At 41.7% G+C, this 27,177-nt stretch overlaps 1 protein-coding gene and 1 long non-coding RNA gene across 2 annotated transcripts; one reads left to right on the top strand and one right to left on the bottom strand.

Moving 5' to 3' along the window:
• The first annotated feature begins 2,218 nt into the window (after positions 1 to 2,218).
• Positions 2,219 to 12,229, top strand: LOC120524115. The gene is made up of 3 exons (XR_005632748.1): positions 2,219 to 2,282; positions 2,416 to 2,564; positions 12,206 to 12,229. It is a non-coding gene; the product is annotated as an uncharacterized LOC120524115 (long non-coding RNA).
• A 1,131-nt stretch (positions 12,230 to 13,360) lies between these two features.
• Positions 13,361 to 20,426, bottom strand: LOC120524112 (gastrula zinc finger protein XlCGF26.1-like). The gene is made up of 2 exons (XM_039745991.1): positions 19,988 to 20,426; positions 13,361 to 15,719 (listed from the first exon to the last, which is right to left on the bottom strand). Exons 1-2 carry the CDS (start codon positions 20,367 to 20,369, stop codon positions 14,233 to 14,235), a joined length of 1,869 nt encoding a protein of 622 aa, XP_039601925.1. The 5' UTR covers positions 20,370 to 20,426; the 3' UTR covers positions 13,361 to 14,232.
• Positions 20,427 to 27,177: the final 6,751 nt, after the last annotated feature.

The raw sequence follows: 27,177 nt of genomic DNA, 5'->3' as shown, positions 1-27,177 counted from the left end.
CACAGGTGACACATTAAACGTGGCGACACAGATGTTCCTGCAGCGGCCCATTTCAACAGCCATGGACACTGTGAGAGGGACTTTAAAGTCACAGGGCTTATGGGTAACTTCAGAACACAGCGAGAGAGAAAAGAATGGGAAGTTAAACTCCGGCTAAAACTGAACACATTACAACCTGGTGTAAATAGAGACATGGGTCTTATGGCCAGATATGAGGACTGTTTGCATCTCTCAGACTGACAGACAACCGGACTACAGATCCACATTGTATGGAAAAACTCATCAGAAACTTTGTTGGACAGTCATCTTCTCCAAAGATCTTGACATACATTTACCGGCACACTAAGGGTCAGCTAGTTTATGTCAGCCCTCTGTACAAGTGGATGAAGGGCCTGAGTTTCATGCTGACGACTACAAGATCAACAAATCAGTAGCGGGTTTTGATTTTCATTCTGCACTTACTATTGAAAGGAACAAAGCATAAAAAGGAGCAGAGATGACAACTGGCAGATTGGAAAATATGAAGCTGATTCTTGTTCAGTGAAACTGTGCTGCCTGTTTCGTCTGTGATGTGCAATCATCTATGAGGCTAGTAGATAAGGGGAGTATTTAGCTTAGTGGATTCAATAAAGAGACCAGACCTCCTTCATGTTTGTCAGGAGGATCTCTTTGATTGTCACCCTTTGTCAGAATATAAAACATGCGCCTTATCTGTCGTAGTGCTTCACTTCTCTGCAGTATTCCACCTTTGTAGAGCTGTGCCCAGTTTAAATGATATCAAAGAAGACGTCTTGTCAGTTTTACCAAGAGTTTCAGATAAAGCCGTCAACATCCTGCTGAATGAGTTGTTTAGTGTTGGTGTGGAGAGAAGGCTGGACCTTCAGTTTGTAAAAGACGAACACCGCAGAGCCATTCAGTGCCATAAGCTGGTAGAAGAACTGAAATATAAAGGTGTGTGTAAATGGAAATGCATGATATTCAGGTGTCACTTTATCTTTTAAATAAACGTATATGGATGCCGCTGCAGTAAATTATCATCTTTAAAAAGTAGTAATTATGAAAATGATGAGTTTGTACAACTTTTTCAGATGAAGCCTCCATCACAGTTCTCCCCACACTAGAAAGCTCATCTGACCGATCAATGCCATCACAAGGAAAAAGTTCAAGTGAGCCAGCAAGCTCTCCTTCTGGGGTTTTGTCAAGAGCAGGCTCCTGGCCAGACACTTTTAAAGAGAAAATGCCACTTGGTTTGAAATCTGCCATAATTAACAACACAAGACCCTCAGCCGGTGACAGACAGAAGACAGATGGTCAGGGTTCTGGTGGATGCCAAGCGAGAACACAAACTGAGCCCCTTGTGGCTCAACATATTGTCAAGCAGTTACCCAGAGAGCTTTTCTGGTATTTCCCACAATGACAATGTCACACGGAGTGGGTTTGGATCTCTGCTGTCACAAATTAAATGCAGAGTTGAGTGTGTCAATTGAAACAATAGCCTGTGACGACACAGAAGAGAGTGTTTGCCGTTTTCAGGTCCATTACCCAGTAAACCCCCCAGAGGACCACCTGACCAGTATGGATGTGTGAGAGATCTTACCATCAGCTGAAACACGACAGAGCTTGGAAGAGAACGTCAGCAAATCCTAGAGAGGTGATGTCAGGAGCAGACCACGAGCAAATGGACAAACTGATGGAGGTCACATATTGTCACAGCGGTGGACTATAAATTCAGTTCTGTCTGCCCCCATATTGGACCTAAAGGACTAATGGCCATATCTCTTCTCTCAGAAGTGGCTTTATTGTCACTTTAAAATACTGAGAGATATTCCAGCTCTTTTAAAAATGAAGGAAACCCTTGAAGGAAAGGCAAAGATAATTCTTAAGTTCTTTGAAGAGAAACCAACAAGTGGTGATGTGCCAAGTGGCCATTCCAAGTACGGAGAAAGTGAAGAATATAATATTGCATACTGCGTCGTCATCATCCTGCTGATGGCTCACTTCTAAGAGGAGCGGGGATCCCTCTTTCTTTACGCTGATGTGAGTTCAGGTAGAATTCTTCTTCAATGTGTTTCTTTTGTATTAATGAAGACATTTTATACTCTGATTTGATCACTCCATTATCCCAGACTAGTTGATTTTGAATTTATAATAATAGTAACGAATGGGGTTTGGATGTTGTACTAGTTGAATCGTGTGCTGTATTCTCTTGCAGGTCTCAGTCATGACGGCAGACACCCAAAGAGTTTTGGCTTTGCCAGAATCACCAAGACTTACCATTCAAGGTATGACGTTCATTTTAGGTCATTAAATGTTCTCAGAAAGGATAAACATCGATAGTTCCTTGGATAAGGCGTGGAACTGATTTGAATGAATTGGTGAATGTCAATGAATAAATGTCAGTCTGCTGTACCGTAGGTGAAACACCAGTGACTTTGGTGCGTTGGGTGGTGTCCATTGAGGGACAGGCACACTCAGACTCTGTGGCACGGTTGGCTAGGAAGCTTCTACAACTTCAACCTGCAGTACCAAGTGGACGGTAGTCACAGCCTGGAATTCATTCAAAGGTACAGTCATCCTTCACCTACCGCGAGGGTTACATTCCAGAGCCCCCCGCAATAGGTGAAAATCTGCAAAGTAGCGGCCTTATATTTATTTTATTATTTATATATCTTTAGCCCTTATAAACTCTCCCACACTCTTAGAAAAATTTCCTGCACCGTTATACAGCATCAACCCTTTATATTCTCTTAGATATTAGGTAAGATTTGTTGAAATTATGTATGTAAACGCACAGTTAATATACAGCGTGACACACGTGTGCATGGGAGGCAGCTAAACGGCTCGGGTAAGGACTGTTCTGAGACATACCAGGATGTGGCAGAGGGCACGGACTCTTTTTCTTCCTTGCCTGCAGGCCATTTCCGGGGGATTCCGCCTGGCTCTCCTGACGTCACTTCCGGGACCGAGCCTATTGAAGGAGACCTTGCCGGCTCTGGCCCCTGTGATGTCACGTCTGGGCTCGAACCAATGGCTGAAGACCTCAATGAGCCCGACCCCTATGACCTCACTTCCTGTCTTCCCCTTTAAAAGCCTCCTCCTTTTCCCTACGCCCTCAGTTCTGTATTGGACTCGGTTTTGTGCACAGCAGTGCTACCATTTGAACAGAGAATTTGCAGCCAGGAAAACAAACTATACGGGTGGCTGCCCCAAACCTTGCTTTGTCTCATCGTGGCTTTTGTGAGAACAGTAAGACCTAAATATTATTTTAAAGATATTGAGTGTCTCCGATATCACATACGTTACAGCCATTATGATAGACAGGCCACCAGCAATAAATACGTACAATGCAAGACAAATAGTAAATGTGTGTACAGTGACACTAAACGTACGTACATGTACTAAGTACTGTAAGTAGAAAATTAATTATAGTTACTCACCAACAATGACACGACGACTTGTCCGATAACAATGAGTTTAATTTTACTGCCCCACAAAGGAGAGCGTCACAGTTCTTCTAAAGGAGCCTATTCAGGCGATTGTGTAGCACCGCCGTTGTTCTTCAATCCAAATCCCTAAAGCAGATTCCATCCAGACTACTGCCTTATTACGTCCACTTACAACTCGTTTTGCACCCTGGTTAAAGGACACTGCGGCCGTAGATCTAATATTCTTTTCTTCCTTTTTAAATAAAAAGAATCGTGGACTCATTGATGCCGTAATGGCGTCCTACAGCGGTGTAACTGTTCCCTTCCTTCAACAAATCCAAAACCTTTACCTTTTCGGCATTTGTTAGCATCTTCCGTTGGCGCTTGGGCGCATCCCCTGAAGCAGGAGCAGATCGTCTTGGAGCCACAATGAAGGGCTTGACTACGCAAGATAAACACAAAAGTGAACTCTTTACTCAGCGAAACACGTTGATGCTGAATGAGCGAGACGAGACTTCCTGGTTAACGCCGCAGAATTGAATGCTGCTTTCTGTCGCTGAGCCATTCAGCACACAGGAACTTAACTGCGTGCTCTGATTGGATAACTTCTCAGCCTTTCGCCAATAGCGCCCCTTGTATGAAATCAACTGGGCAAACCAACTGAGCAAGCAAGTACAGGAAGTAAAAAAGACCCCTTGTCCGCAGAAACCCAGGAAGCAGCGAAAAATCCACGTTATATATTGAGATATGCTTACATATAAAATCTGTGATAGAGTGAAGCTACGAAAGTCAAAGTGCGATATAGCGAGGGATTTCTGTAATTCTCGTTATATTGATGTTTATGCAAAACAGTGAAAATTTCAAGAACAAATGAAGAAATAAAATATGGAATGGTTTTGGGGAAATGCTGTTCATCCACTGAAGGGCTTGTATTTGTCAGAACGAGTATTAGATATTTAGCTCAGGTTGTCCCAGCTCCTGGGCGGCTCTCCTGCAGTGCACACTTTCATGTTCTCCCTGCTCAAGCACACCTGATCGAGCTCTTGAAGGGCCTGATGGGTAGCTGATATACGTCAGATGTTATAGAGAGCTGAAAACACAAAACTCAGGCCTCCAGGACCGGACTTAGAATGGGAGTTAATAGTTCTCAGGTGTGAAACGCGTCTTTAAAAGCAAAACTGTTCTGAAACCTAATCTATCCAGCGCATATCTGACATATTATTACCTCAATGTGGTGATCAGAATGGTTTAAAACACACGGATTGTATAATACAGGAGTTGAAATAGACGCACCGTCCCAAATCCTGCCGTAACATATTGGAGTCCACGCAGCTTCTGTCCAACTCTCAGCAATTCAGTGACAATTTCTACACCACGTCATTCAACCTGCCAAATGCAACAAATACAAAGTGTCACTTCATCCAGTTAACAGGAGCTGATGCTCTTCTGGTGTTTCATTGGCATCAATCCAGAGAACGGCGCCAAGAAGGGCACTGAGACAGCAAAGCCATGAGCTCCATCAGTCAGCTCGTGTGCCCACTCTTGTCAAGATGAATGAGTGGCAGGCAAAGTAGAGTGTGTGACCCACATGTGACAGTTGTGACAAAGCCATATAAGTAATACTTCAGGCTGACGATGTGCTGAGTGCACCGTTACAAGTGAAACATTTGGGGTTTATTTTCTATATGTTCTTATTCTATGTATGTAATTTAGTTTTCTAGAGATGTGGTTTGAATGAAAATGCGAACTGTTTGTTTTATTCACTTCTTGCAGAAAGATGAACACTACGGGTTTGGGGTTAAAATGTCAAGAGAAATGCTGGCAGTCACTTTTCTTTTTACCTGTTATTACTATTTTTGTTTGATTGAGTTGTATTTGATTTTCTTTTCTATAGAGAAGTCTGAATAACAAAAACACATTTAGACCTGGGTGGCATGGTGGTGCAGTGGGTAGCGCTGCTGCCTCACAGTTAGGAGACCCGCCTGGGTTCTCTTCTCAGGTCCTCCCTGCGTGAAGTTTGCATCTTCTCCCCGTGTCGGCGTTGGTCTCCTCCCACAGTCCAAAGACATGCAGATTAGGTGCACTGGTGGTCCTAAATTGTCCCTGGTGTGTGCTTGGTGTGTGTGTGTGTGCCCTGCGGTGAGCTGGTACCCTGCCCGGGGTTTGTTTCCTGCCTTGCGCCCTGTGTTGGCTCGGATTGGCTCCAGCAGACCCCTGTGACCCTGTAGTTAGGATATAGCAGGTTGGATAACGACTGACTGACATTTAAACCTTTTACACGTACTGTTGTAAGCTTTGTAAAAAGTTTTTAACAAAGTTTGGTAGAAGAGAATGTGCACAAGATGGCGCTCTTGACCTGCACTATAAATCAGTGTTGATTTTTACAGTAAGTCAAGTTGCCAGTGTAGTTCTGTAAAATGAGATCACGTACAAGATATTATTGTAAAGATCTGTCCAGTAAGATGTGCTACATTGACAATCATTACAGTATTAAGAGCAGTAAAGTTGTGTATTTTTACAGCATTGTTTTGTAACATTTTACTGTAAGCACAGGAGGATCTTGTGATTGTTACAGTAGCTTATTGGAAACTTTATTACCAGTCAGATCTACAGAACATGTTAACAGTGTGCAGAGTATTGTGTTACATCTATAGTGGAGGTTCATACAGTAAGTTGATTCTGTTGTACGGTCATTATTGTTACAACAACAGCAACATTTATTTCTATAGCACATTTTTATACAAACAGCAGCTCAAAGTGCTTTACATAATGAAGAATAGAAAAATAAAGACACAAAAATAAAATAAGTCAACATTAATTAACATAGAATAAGAGTAAGGTGGTCCAATGGCCAGGGTGGACAGAAAAAACAAAAAAAACTCCAGACGGCTGGAGAAAAAATAAAATCTGTAGACATTCCAGACCACGAGACCACCCAGTGCCCTCTGGGCATTCCACCTAACATAAATGAAACAGTCCTCTTTGGATTTAGGGTTCTCACGGAAGGGCTTGATGAAGATGATGGTCACGTAGACTTCTGGCTTTTAATCCGTCCATCATTGTTGGAGCATCATGAAGCTTTGAGTAGGTGGAGGTGGCGCAGGAAAAGAAACAGAAGAAAGAGTAGAGGGTCAGTACGGATTTTAGAGCCACTGTGAATAGTTATTATGATGAATTGAACATACAGAGTATCAGGATTAAGTTAAAGTGAAGTTATAAAAAGGCCATGTTAAAGTAATGTGTTTCCAGCAGTGTTTTAAAGTGCTCTACTGTATCAGCCTGGTGAATTCCTATTGGCAGGCTATTCCAGATTTGAGGTTCATAGCAGCAGAAGGCCCTGCCTCACCACTTCTTTGAAGTTTTGCTTCTTGGAATTCTAAGGAGACACTCATTTGAAGATCTGAGGTTACGATTTGGAATGTAAGGTGTCAGACATTCCGATATATAAGATGGAGCAGATTATTTAAGGCTTTATAAACCATAAGCAGTATTTTACAGTCAATCCTGAATGACACAGGTGACCAGTATAGTGACGCTCAGACTGGTGAGATGTGTTCAGATTTTCTTTTCCCAGTTAGGATTCTAGCAGCTGCATTCTGCACTCGTTGCAAGTGTTTTATGTCTTTTTGGGTGGTCCAGAGAGGAGTGCATTACAGTAATCTAGTCGACTGAAAACAAAAGCGTGAATTAATTTCTCAGCACCTTTCAATGATATAAGAGGTCTGACTTTAGCTAAGTTTCTTAAGTGAAAAATGCTGTCCTAGTGATCTGATTAATATGTGATTTAAAATTCAGATTACAGTCAACGGTTACCCCTTAATTTTTACTCCGTCTTAACTTTTAATCCTAGTGCATCAAGTTTATTTCTGATAATCTCATTGAATCCATTTTTGCCAATCACTAATATTTCAGTTTTCTCTTTATTTAGTTTGAGATAATTACTATTCATCCATTATATATATATATATATATATATATATATATATATATATATATATATATATATATATACACAGTAATCCCTCCTCAATCGCGGGGGTTGCGTTCCACTGAAAACCTGTTTACGACCTTCTAAATACGTTTTTTAACATTATTAGAGCCCTCTAGACATGAAGTAACACCCTTTAATCAAACGTTTCAACTGTGCTCCATGACAAGACAGAGATGACAGTTCTTTCTCACAATTAAAAGACTGCAAACAGATCTTATCTTCAAAGTGCGCGTCAGGAGCAGAGAACGTCAGAGAGAGAGTAAAGTAAACAATCAAAAATCAACAGGGCTGGTGCTCTTTTAAGTACGCAAGCACCGCGATAAAGCAGCGCAATGAAGGGATCACCGTGAAGGTAGCCTTTCAGCATTTTTTTACAGGCGCGTCCGTATCTTCTAAGCAAACAGCCCCTCTGCTCACACCCCCTCCGTCAGGAGCAGATAATGGGGCTAATCATACGTCTCCCTGATGGTACTGCATGATGGATAAGTATCTGCGTGTATTTCTCAGAGAGAGTGCCAGACAGAGAAAAGCAGACAATGAAAAATCAATACGGGCTGTCAGAGCTTTGAAGTGTGCGAAGCAGCACGCGGGATGCATATCGTATATCATTGAGGAGTTTTAACTAATATGTAACACGTGCTCTGATTGGGTAGCTTCTCAGCCATCCGCCAATAGCGTCCTTTGTATGAAATCAACTGGGCAAACAAACTGAGGAAGCATGTAACCTAAATTAAAAGACCCATTGTCTGCAGAAAGCGGCGAATCAGCGAAAAATCTGTGATATATATTTAGATATGCTTCTAGATTTTAGATTAGATTTTTAGATTTAAAATCCGTGATGGAGTGAAGCCGCAAAAGTCAAAGCGCGATATAGCGAGGGATTACTGTATATATATATATATATATATATATATATATATATATATATATATATATATATATACAGTAAAGTGAAACTCCTCCTGCTCATCAGCCTGTCGCGTTGGATTGTGGGTTTTGATCATTTGGGTTACTGTGGAAAGTTTGTTTTCAGTGTTTTGGACTTTATCCTTTTTTATTTTTCAAGATGAGGAAATATCAGCTAAAGCTTCATAGAGCAGGTTATCCAGAAGTGAGTATTAATAGTCTGAAAAGACAAGAGGACACCAGCAAAGCAGTCATAAAGAGGAAGAAGGAGAAGAGATTGAAGGTTAACTTTCTACCTTCCACTTTTCCACGAGCCAAGACTGTGGTGGTTCTTGAGGAACAACAGAAAGTTCTGGTTGATGAAAAGTCCAAAAAAGAATCTGCTGGATAAACGGATGTCAGACACATTTGATTATGGAGTCAGGATACTGGGCAGGACGAGCCTCTGGTCCCCTGATGTAGAAGACAGATGGCCAGCACTGTCTACACAAAGACAAGTACAACATCGTCTTGATTTCTACGTAGTTCTGCTGAACCAGAATTTGATTAACGGGTTCATCCTGGTGCAAAGTTCACATTCAGGCTTTAACTGGTGAGGCAGATCATTTCAGTGATGCTTATGACATTTATCAGGAGTTAAACATACATAACAGGACAAAACCTCAAAATTGACAAGTCTTTTGTCTTATAAATACATTCAAAATAATTCAACTGCCAAAATGTATTGCGCATAAATTACTGGAAAGTAAAATATTATGTTAAATCTGAAAGTGTACCAGCAAGTGTAATGGATTAAAATGCACTGAGCTGAGCAAGAAATCCCAGTGAATACGCTGACGTTGGCTCAAGAGGTGACTGCAGAATTCACCAGGCTGCTCTCCAGATCTCTTCAGCTGTCATTTATGGAAGGACTTGCTTTGAATGTACCAAGACTGCCAGACGTGTATCAAGAAAAGGAATTACTGATCTGAAGAGTCTGCTGCAGTGCCCTGAAAAGGAGGTACAAAGATAAAGACGCCATTTTATTTTTGTGATGTACGCGTGTGCTTTGTGTTTGAGGACATCTTAGTGGGGCTCTCGATTAGAGTTGCTGAAATACCTCAAGTCTCCGCATTTCCACATCTTCGACCTGGCAAACCACTCAGGCTTTCTAAAGATCCCGTTTGTGTCCAAGTGGGCTGAGCTACCAGTGAATTGCTTGCTTCATTTTTATTTTTTGCTGGGTTTGTGGTTTTTCTCGTGTTCCCCCTATAATGCCTGAAACGTGCTGATTTTACAAGATTGAGCAGAACCTCCTGTGACTTGTACTCCACACATCAAGGCGCTATATAACCTGTTAGCCTTCTTAATGGCTTCTGAACACTGTCTGCCAGTTGATAGCTTAGAGTCCACTATGACTCCTAAATCCTTCTCATAAGGTGGACTCTCGATTTTCTGACCACCCATTGTGTATTCAAACCTAATATTTTTACTTCCTATGTGTAATTCTTTACATTTACTGACATTAAATTTCATCTCCACAAATCTGCCCAAGCCTGTCTGCTGTCCAAGTTCTTCTGTGATGATATAACAGATTCCAAATTATCTGCTAATCCACCTATCTTGGTATCATCTGCAAACTTCACCAGCTTGTTCCTTATATTCCTATCTAAATCATTTATAGATATTAAAAATAGCAGCAGCCCTAGCACTGCCCCCTGCTGGTCACCACTCTTAACATCGGCCCGTTCTGAAGATGTTCCTCACACCATCACCCTCTTCTTCCTGTGTCTGAGCCAATTCTGCACCCATCTAATAACATCACCCCGAACTCCCACTTCTTTCAACTTGATGCCCAACCTCTCATGTGGCACCTTATCAAATGCTTTCTGAAAGTCCACATCAATAATCTCATCTGCTCCACTCTGATCAGATCCTTTTGTTCTTCCTCATAGAATTCCAGCCTGTTAGTCAAACATGACCTCCCTCTTCTGACACCACACTGACTGTCCTGTCCTTGCCAGGTGTTGCTCAATCTTATCCTTAATAATTCCTTCCATTAATTTTCCTGTGATGTTTCATGTTAAGCTTACTGGCCTCTAGTTGCTCTGATCTGCCCTGTCACCATTTTGATATAATGGGATGATATTTGCCATTTTCCAGTCCTTTGGAATCTCTCCAGTGCGCAGCGACTTCCTAAAACAATAGCAGCGTCTTAAATTCGTTTCAGTCTTATTTAACAGGTGGAAAATGTTTTGTTAGTTGTGGCGATTATACCTTGGAGATCTCTCCTGGGTCTGCTGCTCTTTTCGATCTCCATGTTTCCAGTATGGCCGATTATTTCAAAGCACGAGGTGAGGTGCCACTCAGCTTTATTTATCGATCGCGCCTGATGACCCTGACGGTCTTTGCTCCCTGATCCAATGTCTTAGCTGTATTTCTGATTGAATGAGTAGTAACTTTCTCAAAGTAAATAAGAAGACGACAGTAACCTTAGTTATTGGCAAACATGGATATAGCAGAAATCAACTCGATCCCATAGGTTTAAAGTCAAGGCAGAGGTAAAGAATTTAGGGTTACTCATGGACTCTGAACTAAACTTTAAATCACATATTAACCAGATTGCGAGATCTGCATTCTTTCAAATTAGACCTCTGATTATAATTCTACAAGATGCTGTTTATGCTTTTGTTTTTAGTCGATTAGCTTACTGTAATGGACGACCTAAGAAAGACATCAATCACTTGCAATTAGTTCAGAATGCAGCAGCCAGAATCGTCACGAGGACAAGAGAATTTGAGCACATCGCACCGGTTTTAGGGTCGTTACATTGGTTACGCATGTCATTCAGAATTAAATAATCTTCACTCCTTCCTGTATCCTAGAAAGCCTGTCCCCTACACTCCAAGTCATAACCTCAGATCTTCAAATGGAGGTCTGCTTAGAATTCCAAGAGCCAAACTTAATAGAAGTGGTGAGGCGGCCTTTTGCGGTTATGTACCTAAAATCTGAAATACTTTACCAATAGAAATTCGCCAGGCTAATATGGTGGAACATTTTAAATAAGTGTTAAGACCCGTTATTTTAATTTGGCTTCCTCATAGCTATGTTTCAGTTGTATTCCTGATAGACTCTAAGGGCACAGAATTATCATATTCCTCAGGGATCTGCAATCAGTACTAATATCCACCATTTTCTGATGTGGTAGTGATCTGTGCCACCACCACCTGATCAAGGCACCATGCAGCCCCCTGAAACGATGGAATGAAGGTGAGGGTCTCAGCTGTCCACAAGGCCACATTTATTAAATCCTATCACGTGAAGCCTGAAAACTAAGAGGTTTCATTTAGGAACATTTATGTTGGGTAGAATGCCCACCAGGAGCTGGCTGGATTTTTGGCCCCTTTGAACCCCTGCAGATTTTGTTTTTTCCACAGCCTAATTGGAGGCCATTTGACCTTGTTTGGTTGTTATTTATTTCTTTAAACTTTCTTTGACTTTAAAATCCTGCTTATGGTTTACAAAGCCTTAAATAATCTGCTCCATCTTATATATCACAATGTCTGACACTTTATATTCCAAATTGTAACCTCAGATCTTCAAATGAGTGTCTGCTTAGAATTCCAAGAGCAAAACTTAAAAGAAGTGGTGAGGCGGGCGGGCAGGCGGCCTTCTGCTGCTATGTACCTCAAATCTGGAATAGCCTGCCAGTAGGAATTCACCAGGCTGATACAGTGGAGCTCTTTGAAAAACTGCTGAAGACACATCACTGTAACATGGCCTTCTCATAACTTCACCTTAATTTAATCCTGATACTCTGTATGTTCAATTCTTCATAATAACTATTCATGGTGGCTCTAAAATCCGTACTGACCCCTACTCTCTTTTCTGTTTCTTTTCCCAGTTTTCTGTGGTGGCGACCTGCACCATCACCGCCTAATCAAGGCACCGTGATGTCCTAAATTGATGGATTAAAAGCCAGACGTCCACATGACCGTCATCATCAAGTCCTTCCAAGAGAACCCAAAATACAAAGAGGAGGACTGATGGAGGTCATTTATGTGAGGTAGAATGCCCAGAGGGGACTGGGCTGGGTGGTCTCGTGACCTCGGACCCCCTGCAGATTTTATTTTTTCTCTCCAGCCGTCTGGAGTTTTTTTTTTGTTTGTTTTTTCTGTCCTTCCTGGCCATCGGACCACCTCACTCTTATTCTATGTTAATTAGTGTTTTCTTATTTTTCTTCATTATGTAAAGCACTTTGAGCTCCATTATTTGTATGAAAATGTGTTATAGAAATAAATGTTGTTGTTTAATATTATTGCTTAATCTTAATTTTTTGTAATTAACATTCTTTTTATATTGCACTTTGAGCTACACTACTGAATGAAAATATGCTTTAGAAATAAATGTTGTTGTTAGAACGTGGATGGACTTTCTTTCTAGAGTTTCTTTCTACGCTTCCTTAAGCTCATGTACCTCATTAAACTCTCTACTGGATAGTTTTGAACATTGATTATTCTGCGTACACAAAATATCCATAATGCAAGTGGCTTTGCTTTAAAAGTTTTAGTGAAATTCAAAGGAAAAACGATTCACACAAAAATCGAAACACAAAATAATATGCGACACACACACACACACAGACACACACACACACACACTAATTCACCTCAGATGTTTCATTTTAAGGATTGCACACCTTAGCTCCGTTTCTTTACTTTACCACAGTCCTGGTCATTAATGTTGTTAATCACAAGCATTTAAAGATTCAGTAGAACACGCAGCCTCCAGAAAGTTTCATTTCAATCTGCCTAACGGAGAGCATTTTGCTGAAGTGTAGCCGGAGTATCAAGAATGTCCGTTAATTTACTAATTACATGGGATGAAACAAATAGCTCCCATTATCTAAGCAGCTCCTGTATCTAAAATTAACATTCTTTGTTACTTAAAATATATACGCATTAACCTTTTACATTTAATTATTTGGCCGACACCTTTTATCCAAGGTGATACAACTGGTTCCATTTTGTTTGGTTTTCCAGTTGTCACCAGGCAGGTGTCACCAGGCAGGTCACACAATGTCAGTAGCGGGATGTGAACCCACACTCTCAGGGTTTGAAGTCCAAAACCTTCACCACTACATCACACTCCGGCTTGGCTCTTATGCCCTCCAGCTGACTCCTTCCAGTATGAAGTCCACGGCTCCTTGAGAATCGCTTATCACATTCGCTACAACAACAAGTCGTCCCCCCACAATGGATTCCCAGTTGTCTGTGGAAATTCTTTAAAGGTGAGAATCCTTTACCACATCAACACCAGTAATATGTTACGTCTCCAGTAACAGCAGCCTTTACAATCATTCAAAAATTCACAGTGAAGAATCTTTTGCCACATTCAGAAGAGCAATGTGCCTTTCCTCAGGGTTCATTTCTCCACAATACTTTTTATAGTTTGCAAGCCTTCAGGCCAAGAATGAATCTCTCCGTGTCGTCATGACGTGATATTTTTTTAGGTGATTTTTGCACTGCGTCTGTTATTCTCTTGGATTTGCTGCCAGGGATTGGCGTAGTTCTTGCATTGCGCTTCCTTTTCTATTCAGTTTTGGAGTTTTTTCTGATAAGGCCCGTTGATCCTAGCACCATTGGCACAATCTTTGTTTTTATAATCCACATCTGGGTTTGTCTTCCCATTCAGAGGGCACAGGAGTCACTTGAGACTGAAACGTTAATGGGTTCTGTTCTATCAGATTGGTTTTCACTGAAGGCTATGTCTGGTTTTTATTTATTTTTTTGGTGTGTCTCAAGTAGCTAATCCTTCTGGCGTGAGGTCCGAATGCATTTGTGGTCCTGGTAAGGTGCATTTATTTGCATATTTTCCAGTGAAGTAATCTGGCGCCACTGCTGTGTCTCTGCATACGTAACCCTTCTGCCGTCAGCACCTCGCAGCCTTTTCTCCAGCGTGTATTCTTGTGTGGCTGTTGAGATTGCTACTGTAACTAAATCTTTTGCCACATTCAGAACAGCAATATGGCTTTTCTCCAGTATGAATTCGCATATGTAGCCGAAGACTGCTGTGGTTGATGAACTGTTTGCCACATTCAGAACAGGAATAAGGCTTCTCTCCTGTGTGAATTCTTCTGTGGTTCTGAAGACTTTTGTTAAGGGTAAATCTTTTGCCACATTCAGAACAGCTATATGGCTTTTCTCCTGTGTGGATTCTTGTGTGGCTGTGAAAAGTGCTACTGTAACTAAATCTTTTGCCACATTCAGAACAGCAATACGGCTTCTCTCCAGTATGAATTCGAGTATGCAGCCGAAGACTACTGTGGTTAAAGAATTGTTTGCCACATTCAGAACAGGAATATGGTTTCTCTCCTGTGTGAATTCGTTTGTGGTTCTGAAAACTTTTGTTGAGGTGGAATCTTTTGCCACATTCGGAACAGCAATATGGCTTCTCTTGTGTGTGAATAAGTATGTGCTTCTGAAGACTGGTGTTAAGGGTGTATCTTTTTCCACATTCAGGGCAGGGATATGGTTTCTCCCCAGTATGAAACTGCATGTGCTGCTGCAGGCAGCTGAAGCTGGAGAATCGTTTGCCACATTCAGAACAGCAATATGGCTTCTCTCCCGTGTGGATTCTTTTGTGGCTCTGAAGTGCGCTACTGAAAGTGAATCGTTTGCCACATTCAGAGCAGCAATATGGCTTCTCTCCTGTGTGGATTTTCTTATGTCTTTGAAGACTGTTCCTGTCAGAAAGTTGTTTGCCACATTCAGAGCAGCGATAAGTCTCTCCCGTATGAATTCTTATGTGTGTCTGAAGACTGCTGTTACGGAGGAATCTTTTGCCACACTCAGAACAACAATATGGCTTTTCTCCAGAGTGTATTCTCATGTGGCTGCGAAGAGTACTACGGTAACTAAACCTTTTGTCACAATCAGAACAGCAATATGGCTTCTCTCCAGTGTGGATACTTCTGTGCCGTTGAAGACTGTTACTGTCAGAAAGCTGTTTGCCACATTCAGAGCAGCAATAAGGTTTTTCTCCAGTGTGAATTTTCAGGTGTTTATGAAGAAAGCCCTTACGACGGAATTTTTTGCCACATTCAGGACAGCAATATTGGTTTGCACTTGTATGAATCGACTTGTAATCTTCACCGTCAGATTTATTTTTTCTTATTTTTCTGTGTTCTTGGCTCGCATACAAATCCTCAGGGTCATGTTGTTGATCAGTATTGATGGCTTCTATCTTTGTTACTTTGGCAGCAGGAACAGAACTCCACCGTGAAGTAGTCAGGGTCCAACTCTCAGACTCTCTTGTTGGTTTCTTTATCTTCTCATCGTCCTCTTTGTGTTGCAGTCTGTACTGAGGAGAAGGCTGAGCAAATGAAAATGTGGAGAGGCCGACAGTCTCCTGGAAACCTGCAATAACACAAATAGATTAGTTAAATGATTTTAATCCTTCTTTACTTGTCCCACTCATGTCTATCTTCCAAATCATGAACAGGACCCTGCAATGGATGTGAGACCTTCAATGACGGACTCAGCCCAGAGATTTTTCTTATTCTGTTGACATTCATCTTCATTGTGATAGAGTAACAGAAAGGGGCGAATGCAAATGCAAACCTTTTAACATGTTTTTTGAGAAAAAGTGTAATGCTATGGAGGTTAATGTTAACTTCCTCAGTGTGTCGCCTGTCTGTTTTGTCTACAAAAAGCGAATGCTGTGTATTGTACAACATAACTGACAATGGCAGTGTTACCAAGAAGCCAATTATAATACACAGCATGGCACTGAAGTCAGCTTCACACACTACCATCTAGCAAAATAAAGGAATCAACATTAGTCAGAGAGCATCACATATTAGTCATATTTCAACTGAATGAAAATGTTTTCAGTTTAGAAAAGCAAATTCATTCTGTGATGCGGCCTTTATCTCAAAATGTGTGCAGTCAATTGTGCCACTTATATTAAGATAAAACAGCAATCTCTGAATACCTGCTCACCCCACCTACAAGGAAATTAGACCCATCTTGGTAGCATCTTCATAACAGCATCCCATACAGATGGCAAGACGCGGATCAACGCTGACTGCGAGAGTCCCGACTGACCAGCCAGCTCCATCACCAGATACCCTATGACTGTTAAAATGTGTAACAGAACAAGGATCACACAACTTCTGCGGGCCAGACTACATAATGTACCCCCCGATTCAGCACACAACTCCAAGAGGAAGGCTCTAGGAAGTTTAAATCAGCTTATAAGACATTCATCATTCATTCAGCCAAAAAAATCTTTGTGATCCCGGATACTCGCTCCTTCAGTAGCCTGCCATTGGTGATATCATCCTAAAGAGCTAATGCTGCCATTGCCAGTTATGTTGTAGAAAACACAGTGTGACCCTGAAATCCACTTCCCTCACCACTATACGGTAGATTAAAGGAATAGTGGGTTTGTGATACAACTTGTATAATCTTCATTTCAGATGGTAGTGCGTACCCCTCACACTACAAGATGTAATGAAAGGCACTCCGCCACATGGTCAGTGACAGAACGGACCACTGATTCATTAAGAGGCAGGTGGCGGTGTTTGGACTCGTCGGGCAGCACACTGCTGTTCAGCTCCACAAAGGTTTGCTGCCTTGTGCTGTTCTGCACACACACATGGACTGGACAGACGAGTCCACGGATGTTCCAGAACTCAGAACATCAAAGATGTTTCGATGTTGTATGTCCAACGTAAAGAGACTTATATGTACTGTGACATTTACTTGATACATTGGTTTTTCTTTTCTCTCTCCACTCCACTACTGTCACTTTTTTTTTTTTTCATTTAGTCTCGACTACCAGGATCTTCACTTCTGTCATACCTTAGGTTCTGATTTTCTGAAGTTTTGTTTTCTGTGTTCTGCTATGGTTTGCAGTAAAGACGTCGCTCAGGAACGTGACCAAATTTACATGGTGAATAATCCTGAATACTTCCAAAAAGAATTTTAAAGTCATAAATAATTCTTGGCAGGAGGTGATGAGGAGTTCCTAAAGCATGTGAGTACACACAACAGTTGGCATATAAAGGAATCTGATGTGGCATACGCACAGTTTGGCACAAGCATGTGACCCTGTCCCTCATCATGTATTTTGGGAGGTACTGCAGGAACAAGGGGGTAACAGGGAGACTCTTGTGTGCTATTCCTCCTCTATTGACTGCAGATAGAGCTGCGTCTGAAAACTCGCCGTTAGGATGGATTTACTGTATTAACACTGTGGGTGTTGGACTCTGTCAAGGCGGTGTCTTGTCACCAGTCCCGTCTGTGGTTTTCATGCTGAGGATATGAGTCTGTCCAGGTTGGGTGGCTATGGGTAGCATCATTCGTTTATTCCAGAGGTTCTCAAAGTCGGCCCTGGAGACCCACTGTGGCTTCAGGTTTTTGTTTCAACCAGACTCATACTCAGTGACCACTGATAACACTCATCTCAGTTGATTAGCCGGCATTTTTTTCTAAATTAGGAAAGCACAGCAGCATGATTTTTACATTATAAGACATTTAGAAATATTTCTGCTTTTGCTATAGAATTAAATGCTTAACTCGCTTTTGTTGCTTTCATTCTATTTTGCCCTTTCTCTGTGCAGTTCTTCCCCTTTGTTGTATCTTAATAATGACAATTAAAAACGAGCAGAGCAGACAGCCAGGCAAACAACGCTAAATAGTCAAAGGCTGCAACTACTTTAGAACATCAGAACACTCTGGACGAGGACAGGCCATTCAGCCCAACAAAGTCGAGTTTTGAAAGTCCCTAACGCCTTACTGTCTACCACACTACTTGGTCTCTTATTCCAAGTGTCTATCGTTCTTTGTGTAAAGAAAAACTTCCTAATGTTTGTGTCTTATTTACTCTTAACAAGTTTCCAACTGTGTCCCCGTGTTCTTGATGAGCTCATTTTAAAGTCAAGATTTTAAACACTTCATTCAGGTCTCCCTTCATCTCCTGTAAAGGCTCAGCTCTTTAATGTTCACTCATAACTCATCCCCTGTAACCCCATAATCAGCCTAGTCGCTCTTCTCTGGACCTTCTCTTGTGCTGCTGTGTCTTTATGGAGACCCAAACTGCACACAGGACTCCAGATGAGGCCTCACCAGTGTGTTATAAAGACTTGAGCAGACCCTCCTGTGACTTGTACTGCACACATCAAGGCGCTATATAACCTGACACTCTGCTAGCCTTCTTAATGGCCTCTCAACACTGTCTGGAAGTCGATAGCTTAGAGTCCACTATTTTTTAGCGTCAGACCCACTAATTAGAAAACGATGGATTAAACAAACAATTAGAACACCTTGGAAAATAGAATGAACATCAAGATGAAAATATTGTTAAAAAGAAAAAAAATAATACATTATTCCCATATAACTGCTTAGTACATTTTATTTTTTAACCAAACTTTTCTAATTTCTATATTTTTTCCCAAAACACGGAATCTGGGAAACAGCAGTTCACTTAATTAGCCCGGGATTCCAATTAAAAACAGAACAGAATCAAAAACCAGCAGCCACAGGGGGGCCACAGGACGGAGGTTGAGAACCCCTGGTTTATGTAGATGCTGTTGTCCTCTTTGCGTCATCTGACTGTGACCTTTGACACGCACTTGAATGATTTGCTGCCGAGTGTGAAGAAGCCTGGATGAGGATTAGCACCTCCAGGCATCATGTCAGGGGAAAAGAACAGATTGCCCTCCCTAGATGGGGACAAACCAACAGCTCCTCAATGAAGGATTACAAGTATCTGAAAGTTCTTGTTCATAAGGATGGGTGTCACAGTGGAGGTAAAAAGGGTAAGGATTACCCAGCTTAGAATGAAACGTTTGTTTGAGAGAGGAAGAGGCCTGCAGAGACTGCTTATATGTCGGGCCCAGAGTCCTGCGCTACACCCCTGTTCATGACTAATGGAATAAGGGAACGCAAGTTCAACAAGAGGAATGGAGCAGCGGCAGCGTTGCTTACTGGTTGGTGATGGTGAAAGAGACCAATCTAAAGACAAAACTCTTAGTTTACCACTCAGTCCACATCCCTGTTTGTCCTGTTTGGTCAGGAGCCACAGTTAAGGAGTGAAAGAGTGTGATTCCAAGTAGAAGCGGCAGAAATTTGGTTGCTTTGCAGGGTGGCTGGGCTGACATCTCATGACGGGGTGAGAAGGTCAGTGAATTGGGTGAACCTCAGAGAAGAGTCGCTGCTCCTCCAGATCAAGAGGGGGCACTTGAGGTGGCCTGGCCACGTCATAAGCAGCTCCCCTAGACCTGTTCTGGGCACGTCCCATGGGGTGGAGACCCTGTGGCAGACCAAACACACACTGGCTTAGGAAAGCCTGAGGATTCTCCAGGAATTGTCAGTTGGGGCGTCTGGGCTGTGATGCCACCACAAAACGAGATGAGAAATAAGATGGATGGGCATGAAGAAAATTCACCTATAAAATGTCAAAAAAGAAGAGCAATTTTAAACAACAGACATTGTTACAAAAATGTAACAATGAAGACAGTTAATTTTAAACACATTAGACAGGTTAGGCACTGCAGCTCAGTCACTCAGGTATCCCACTTTCAGTTCCACCTGCTTAACATGCTAACCAAGGTAACCGCAGGTAGATTTAATGAACGTTCTCAGTTGCACTTTCTTTTACGTTTAACCCCATTACTTACGCGTCCCAACACTCCCAGACGACTGCTGTTCTTCTCCTTCTCTCTCATCTTCTTCACACTCAGATTTCAGCTCCATTGAATTCTGCCGAGTAGCCAGCTGTCCAGTATTAGTGAGCCACGGCAGTAAACTGCAATCAGATTTTTCAGAAATCTCTGCCTTGACATTATTCTCATCTTCGTGTTTTTTCAGTTCGAGACTAACTGAGAAGTCACTCCAGTCTTCACCTTTAATGTCAGTAATCTCCTCCTCTTTAAAAACTGAAATTCTTTCTTCACAATCCTCCACCTTCACACACAAATTCTCGGGGGCCTCCCACTCACAGTCTTCCTGTTTCATGTGCGCCAGTCTCTCCATCACCCCATCATCTGTGGCGGAGGCCATACTCAGTGGAAGACTCTTCTCTTCTCACACCAAGAGCCCTCAGACGCCTCACCGCACGAATGGGACGGAGGTCTCTCTTTATCTGTCAAGGTAAAAGGGACACAATTACTTCAGAAAATCACATAAATTAACTTGAACACATTTCAGGTGTTTAACAAATAAAGAACAACGACAACATTTATTTATATAGCTGTTCATACAAAAAAAATGTAGCTCAAAGTGCTTTACAAAATGAAGAACAGAAAAATAGAAGACACAATAAAAAATAAACATAAGTCAACATTAATTAACATAGAATAAGAGTAAGGTGGTCCGCTGGCCAGGGTGGACAGAAAAACCAAAAAAAAAAAAAAACTCCAGACGGCTGGAGAAAAAATAAAAAATCTGCAGGGATTCCAGACCACGAGACTGCCTGTCCCTCTGGGAAAGAAAAAGAAAGAAAACTTTATTGAGAGACGCGAGACGCTGTGACCCCTCCATGTTGGTCTAAGAAGCTCTCGGCAGACTTGGAGTGCAAACTGACTTGATATGGAGACAAAGTGCAGCTGACCGAGACAAGAAAGTTTAAAAATGACTTTCAGTCTAATGAAGGATGAACAAAACGCAACATTGAAAGGTCCAAGGGCTGGATTTGGTCTACCAGTCACGTCACCATTTCCAAGAAACTCTGCCTGTGACTTACTGATGTGCCTCAGCATGAAGACGTCCTGAAGAGAACGTGTACACGTTTGAAAGCCAGCAGCCTACAGCCTCTCGACTCAATAAACACAGAGAGGACTTTAGTGGCTTCAGACGTCACTTCCAGGTCAGGTCAGCCCTGTTTCTGGTCCTGTGACACCTGCACACTTAGAAGTCCCCCTGATGTCCCCACACTTCAAAGGCCATTAAGAGGACTGTTCTGTTCTCTCAAAAGCCAACATGGCCCCAGTCCTTCCAGTTCAGGACTCAATGGAGGTTCACAGCGGACGTCCTCTGCCAGTCCTCATCTTTATAAAGGTCATGTGCTACGAGTTCTGTTGACTGGAGCCCCATTGTCAGGCATCTTCTCTATCGATAAACTTGTAGTCATCTGAATACCACAGTTGGACTTTAACTTGGTGTTTCTCTATAAATACTACGTCATATGTCTCCGTTTTAAGTTTATGGTCAAGGCCCCACAGACTAATGACAGCAGGACAATACAAACAACAGACACTTTTTAATTTTAGTTATATTTAGTGTACTGTACACTGGGTACAGAAGTGCAAGTGTGCCTAACAAAAGTGAACTGAAATAAATGAAGCAGATTTTTGAAGAAAAGTTCTCCTCCTCGATTTTTGATTGTAAATGTCTTTAAACTCCATGAACAAGCTTGTGACGGCCGAGTCTTTGATTGAATCGCATTTAGAACAGCAACAGGCGTTCCTCCGCTGTGAAATTCTGCCTGTGTGTTAAGGCTGTGGTTACAGGAGAAACGTTTGCCACATTCAGCTCAGAAATGTGGCTTCACTCAGGGTGGTCATTTCTTAACAATGGTTTAGTTTGCTTACTTTGCAGGACAGAAGTGAACGTCACTCTCGAGTTGGGAAGTGTGCTTATTTTTCTGGAGTCGCTCTTGCTGTTCTCTTAGATTTGCTGCCAGGGCTCATTGTGGTACTTGCAGTGTCTATAATTGTGCTTCCTTCTGTCGCTCATATGGAGTGATGGCGATTGGTAAGGCATGCAGATGGGCCTGGAAATCATTTCCACATTAAGAACAACATGACATCACACTCGTATGAATCGACTTCTGACCTTTGTTTTTGAATGTTTTCCTCCTCTCATAACTCACAAAGAAACCCCCTTGATTTACATTACACACTTGTGGACAATCAGTTTTGATGCCATCTGTCTTATATACACGAGGGGGTACCAAAAATAACTGGAATCTGTAGCTGGTACTCAGTCTCAACTTAGTTGTGAATTTCACCGCTTGGTGTGGCTGGCACACTTACAGTAGTCTGTGGCAGTCTGCCACGTGGCATTGCTCTGTATTGCTCGTACGTCATTCTGTGTCGGTTTTTCTTGGGGCTTATTAAATGTGTTCTGTAAATGTTGTGATCATAAAGAACAGCGCGTCTCATCATCTCAGACTCTCTTTGTGTTTTCTGAGGTTGTCCATTCACCTCCTTGCCACAGCATCTATTCAAGTCTCAAGGACTCCTAAGCACTGACATTATATGCTAGCTTGTCTGTGGTCCCCTAACTACAGGGTCACGTGGGTCTGCTGGAGCCAATCCCAGCCAACACAGGGAGCAAGGCAGGAACAAATGCCAGACAGGGTGCCAGCCCACCACAGGGCACACACACACAGGACAATTTAGAATTGCCAATGCACCTGACCTGCATGTCTTTGGAACGTGGGAGGAAACTTACGCAGACACGGGGAGAACATGCAGACTCCACGCAAGGAGGACTTGGGAAGCGAACCCTTAAGGGTCTCCTAACGTAGGCAGCAGCTTACCCACTGCACGGGGACATGCAGACCCACATATATATATATATATATATATATATATATATATATATATATATATATATATATATATATATATATATATATAAGTTGGAGAATTAATAACAATAATACATTTTATTTATATTGCACTTCATATTTTAGAAATCTCAAAGTGCTACAGAGTAAAAACAAAAATAATAAAACAAGAAATTTCTATGTATACTTTAACAAAATATCTTTCTAAAAAGATGAGTTTTTAGATTCCGTTTAAAACCATCAGTCGACTGTGGGGCTCTCAGGTAGTCAGGGAGGGCGTTCCACAGTCTCGGCGCCACAGATGACAAAGTCCTGTCACCCATCCTGCTCGTTTGGATTACGTTTATGGGTGATGTTGAGATTTCTCAAATTTGCTGTGTTACGACAATACTTAACTTCTGAGCTGCACAGCTTAAATATTCCGTTGCTTTTATCCAGATGTTCTTTACCAACACACTCTTTGAAACCACAGGAAGTTCACACATGGGACTTAAGTGGCACTGGGACACGAGTGTTTATTGATGAGGTGACACAGGACAGGAGCAGCCAAATGAATTCTGAGGTGGTCAGAGACATCAAATCCAGCTAAATGACGTCAAATTGATTCATGATACAGATGGACAATGACCCAGAACATACAGCCAAAGCAACCCAGGAGTTTAATAAAGCAGAGAAGTGGAAAATTCTGGGATGGCCAAGTCAGTCACCTGATCTTAACATTTCACTTGTTGAAGACTAAACTTCAGACAGAAAGGCCCACAAACACACAGCAACTGCTGCAGTAAAGGCCTGGCAGAGCATTAAAAAGGAGGAAACCCAACATCTGGTGATGTCCACGAGTTCAAGACTTCAGGCTGGCATTGGTCTTCAACCAAGTATTAGAAATGAACATTTGATTTCCAGTTATTTAATGTGTCCAGTTACTTTTGAGCCCTGAAATGAAGGGATTGTGTTAAAGAAATACTTTAGTTGCCTCACGTTTTTATGTAATCTAAATTAATGAACTGAATTAAAGCTGAAAGTCTGCACTTCAACGTCATCTGAGTTGTTTCATTTCAAATTCATCGTGGTGATGTACAGAATAAAATGAGAAAAAAGTTGTCTCTGTCCAAATATTTAGGGACCTAACTGTACCTGTTTTAGTGACACTGCAGTGACGTTTTCTGCTTACTTTAAAGTAAAGAACTGGCTGTGTGCAAAAATCTTCAGCACTTCTTCAAACTATGTATCATTTTTTTTTTTTTAAATTCCTTCAGAGCGTTTTGCTCTTTTAAGACTAATTTTCACGTATAGACGTAGATGTCTTACGTCGGTGCCCTCAGCGATTCAGTGTCCCGTATGATTTAGCGCTGGCACACTTTCTAGTCGCACACCTTTGCATAATCATAATACATTTTATTTACTTGTAGGCGCCTTTCTAAACACTCAAAGACACCGAACAATAGACGAAACACAGATTACAAACAAAAGTAAAATACTGAAGTTAAAATCAGAGAGAGCAATTGCAATTCAAGAGTAAAAGCCGCCTTAAACAACTGAGTTCAGTTTAGATTTGAAAGGTGAGAATGATTCGGTATTTCTAAGCTCAGGTGGCACTGCGTTCCAAAGCCGTTTCTCTTTTTGCTTTAATGAGTTCTCGTGCTCAACAGCAAAAAAAAAAAAAAATCCCCCTTCATTTCCTTTTTTTTGTTTTTAAACCTATAAATGAAACAAAAAAAATTAAGAGTTTCAAGCAAAAAAGTCAAGGCTACTTGTTGGAAACGCTAAACAACTGAAGGCTTTCAGGAAATAAAAGAAACGAACTGAGCAGAGGCCATCGACGGAGCGGACGTGGACGAGTTCGTTCATTTTAACGAGTGGTCTTTCAATTTAAGAGGAGGTTTATGGATGTGGTGAGAGAGGACAAGCAGGTGACAGGAGTGACAGAGCAAGATGACGAGGACAGGAATATTTGGAAACAGATGATCTGCCGTGGCGACCCCTAACAGGAGCAGCCAAAAGAAGAAGAAAGAGAAGAAGAACTGAAATTTGACTACATCTTACTTTCCATGCATCTTTGTTGGTGAGCTCCTGTTAAAGAACTGAATTCACAGGTCACTGACAGTACGCATGCCGAAATGGCTGAACATACAACTAAAAAGCACCAACTAAAATGACGACAACATGTAACACGTAATGACGTCACTGTGTGCGCTGGGGGTCTGCACGTTACTGCCAGGCAAGGAGAATGCGTCAAATCAAAAAGAGAAAAGTGCGCACAAAGATGGCCAAGCACGCAGAGATGGTGTCAATCACGCCATCGTTTGGCTGCACTGAGTCACAAAGGTCGCCGATGTCTTCATAATACCCACACTTTTCATTTTCTTACAGGCTGGAGTCAACATCAGTCTTCGTGGAAATGTAAGGGAATAAAAGCAACTGCCAATCAAAAGTTTCAATCTCGATTTTACATTTTTACGCCTTTATTATTTTCTGTGTTAAAATATGGGATGTGAGTAAAAAACTTTTAACTACTTTGAGGACAAAAACCTGTTAACGAAAAAAAAGAAAAGCAAAAAACAAACCACACCTGACCAAAATAATCAGAGTGCATTTTACGAAGAAAACGAAGTGTCAGCACAGCCTCCCAGTTCAGTCACAGGCCGACTCTATAAATCAAATCAACAACAACTGGCAGACGACGCCTGGTAAAATGGGCTCTTAAAAGCCGTTCTCTCTCTCTTTCTCTCTCTCATATCCCCCCCATTGTGTAACTAATGGCTCAGGCCTTCTTGATGCCCTAAGTGCCCCCTGACTGGCAGTCGCACCTTTTATAACACAGGCAGGGAAGCAGCAGTGAGGTTACGGGTGACCAGCAAGCAAAGACAGCAGAGAGAAAGCGAACAAACCTTAGTGAGACGGAGACGCCGACTTGTGTACTGCGGGCGTTCATACCAAGAAGGACACAACGTGTGGAGCACAGTAAGCGATGCCCATCACCGTTAGGAGGCCGCCATCTTAAAACACCGATGGTGCTACTCGCAGGCCGTTTATTCTGCTGACAAACACGTCGGTAGACATGCAGTTCAACATTTTAGTTCTCATAAAAGAAAATGATGTGAGTTTTGAAATTGTGTTTAAAATTAAAAGGCTATTTGTGCTCTAATAGTTTTGGGGTTTTTTAGTTCCTACTGGAGGGGCGACGCGGCTTGTTGTGTTGTTTTAGTTCCTCCATTTCAGAGGATGCAGAATCCCTCAGTAAAGAAGAAGATACCCCATTACTTCTTGGCATTTACTGTCAACTAAGAGCTCTGTGCTGTGTAAATCGTTCATGTCTTGCCGACTTAATGTTCACCGGTGAATTTAAATGGCTAAAAACAAACCAAAGTAGGCCTGAATCAAAATACCACACGGAGCGAGATGGCAATGCCAGTCTGGGAGGAAGCTGCGGGTCTTTAACCCCAACTCCCAACGTGTCACTGAAATGTCTCTGCATGTCAATGGGTGGGCATTTGCCATAGTAATGTGTGCCCGCTGCATGCTGGTGGCCAGCTAAAGTGGTGCACAATGTCATTAATAAGCTTGCTGACTGTCTGCCATGGCACTTACTCATCTATTGTACCCCAAGGTCCTTTCATATCGGAGGGGACCCTCCTTTCCACGATCATCAGTTGACAGAAGCCCATTTCATTCAAGATGGCTGAACAATGATCATCCTGTTCAGTCCAAAATGGTGTTTTGAAAAACGGTGCAATAAAACAAAGTCTACAACTATAAGATCAATTCAAGTATTCAACTTTACTGGCTTTAATATCAATAATGAAGTTGCAGATCATTTAGTAGTTTCATTCTGAAAACTGTGTGCCTGAGCCAATCTTAGAAAGATAACGTTAACGTCACCCACCACACTACAGTTTCTCCTCGTCACTTGATTTATGGTTTATATACAGTAAGCTTTAGTGGCCTGTAAGTTCACATTAATAGAACTTTCTGAGAGTGTTAATTGAGCCAGTCAGGCCATCGGCTCACACTGGTAGACTGGTTTACAAACAGAACTTTGGCGTAGAGATTTCTAATCATCTCTTGATCTTTTTATAAACTTTATATGAACATTCGAAACTGTAACCGTATGACCAAATATAGAGAGAAATGAAATAAGATAAGTGAGCCTTCAACAGAACCTTCTTTCTTCAACAATTTTTCTTTGTAATATCAATTTTTTGTATTAGCACATCATTTGAATTGGACTAAAACATTAAAACGAAGATACTTAGATTGTGGAATTATTTGAAAAGTGCCATCTAAAGACTTTAACTG

This window comes from Polypterus senegalus, chromosome 2, assembly GCF_016835505.1.
Source record: "Polypterus senegalus isolate Bchr_013 chromosome 2, ASM1683550v1, whole genome shotgun sequence".
Lineage (NCBI taxonomy): Eukaryota > Metazoa > Chordata > Cladistia > Polypteriformes > Polypteridae > Polypterus > Polypterus senegalus.
Note: the sequence above shows the minus strand (reverse complement) of the source record. Positions and strands in the feature narration are given on the sequence as shown.

Bases quoted from the DNA above. Each gene is read 5' to 3' on its own strand.
- LOC120524112 (XM_039745991.1), bottom strand. From the start codon at position 20,369: ATGGCCTCCGCCACAGATGATGGGGTGATGGAGAGACTGGCGCACATG. The intron at 15,720-19,987 runs GTAAGTAATGGG...GTGTTATTGCAG, and splicing joins GTCTGGGAGTGTTGGGACGC to GTTTCCAGGAGACTGTCGGC.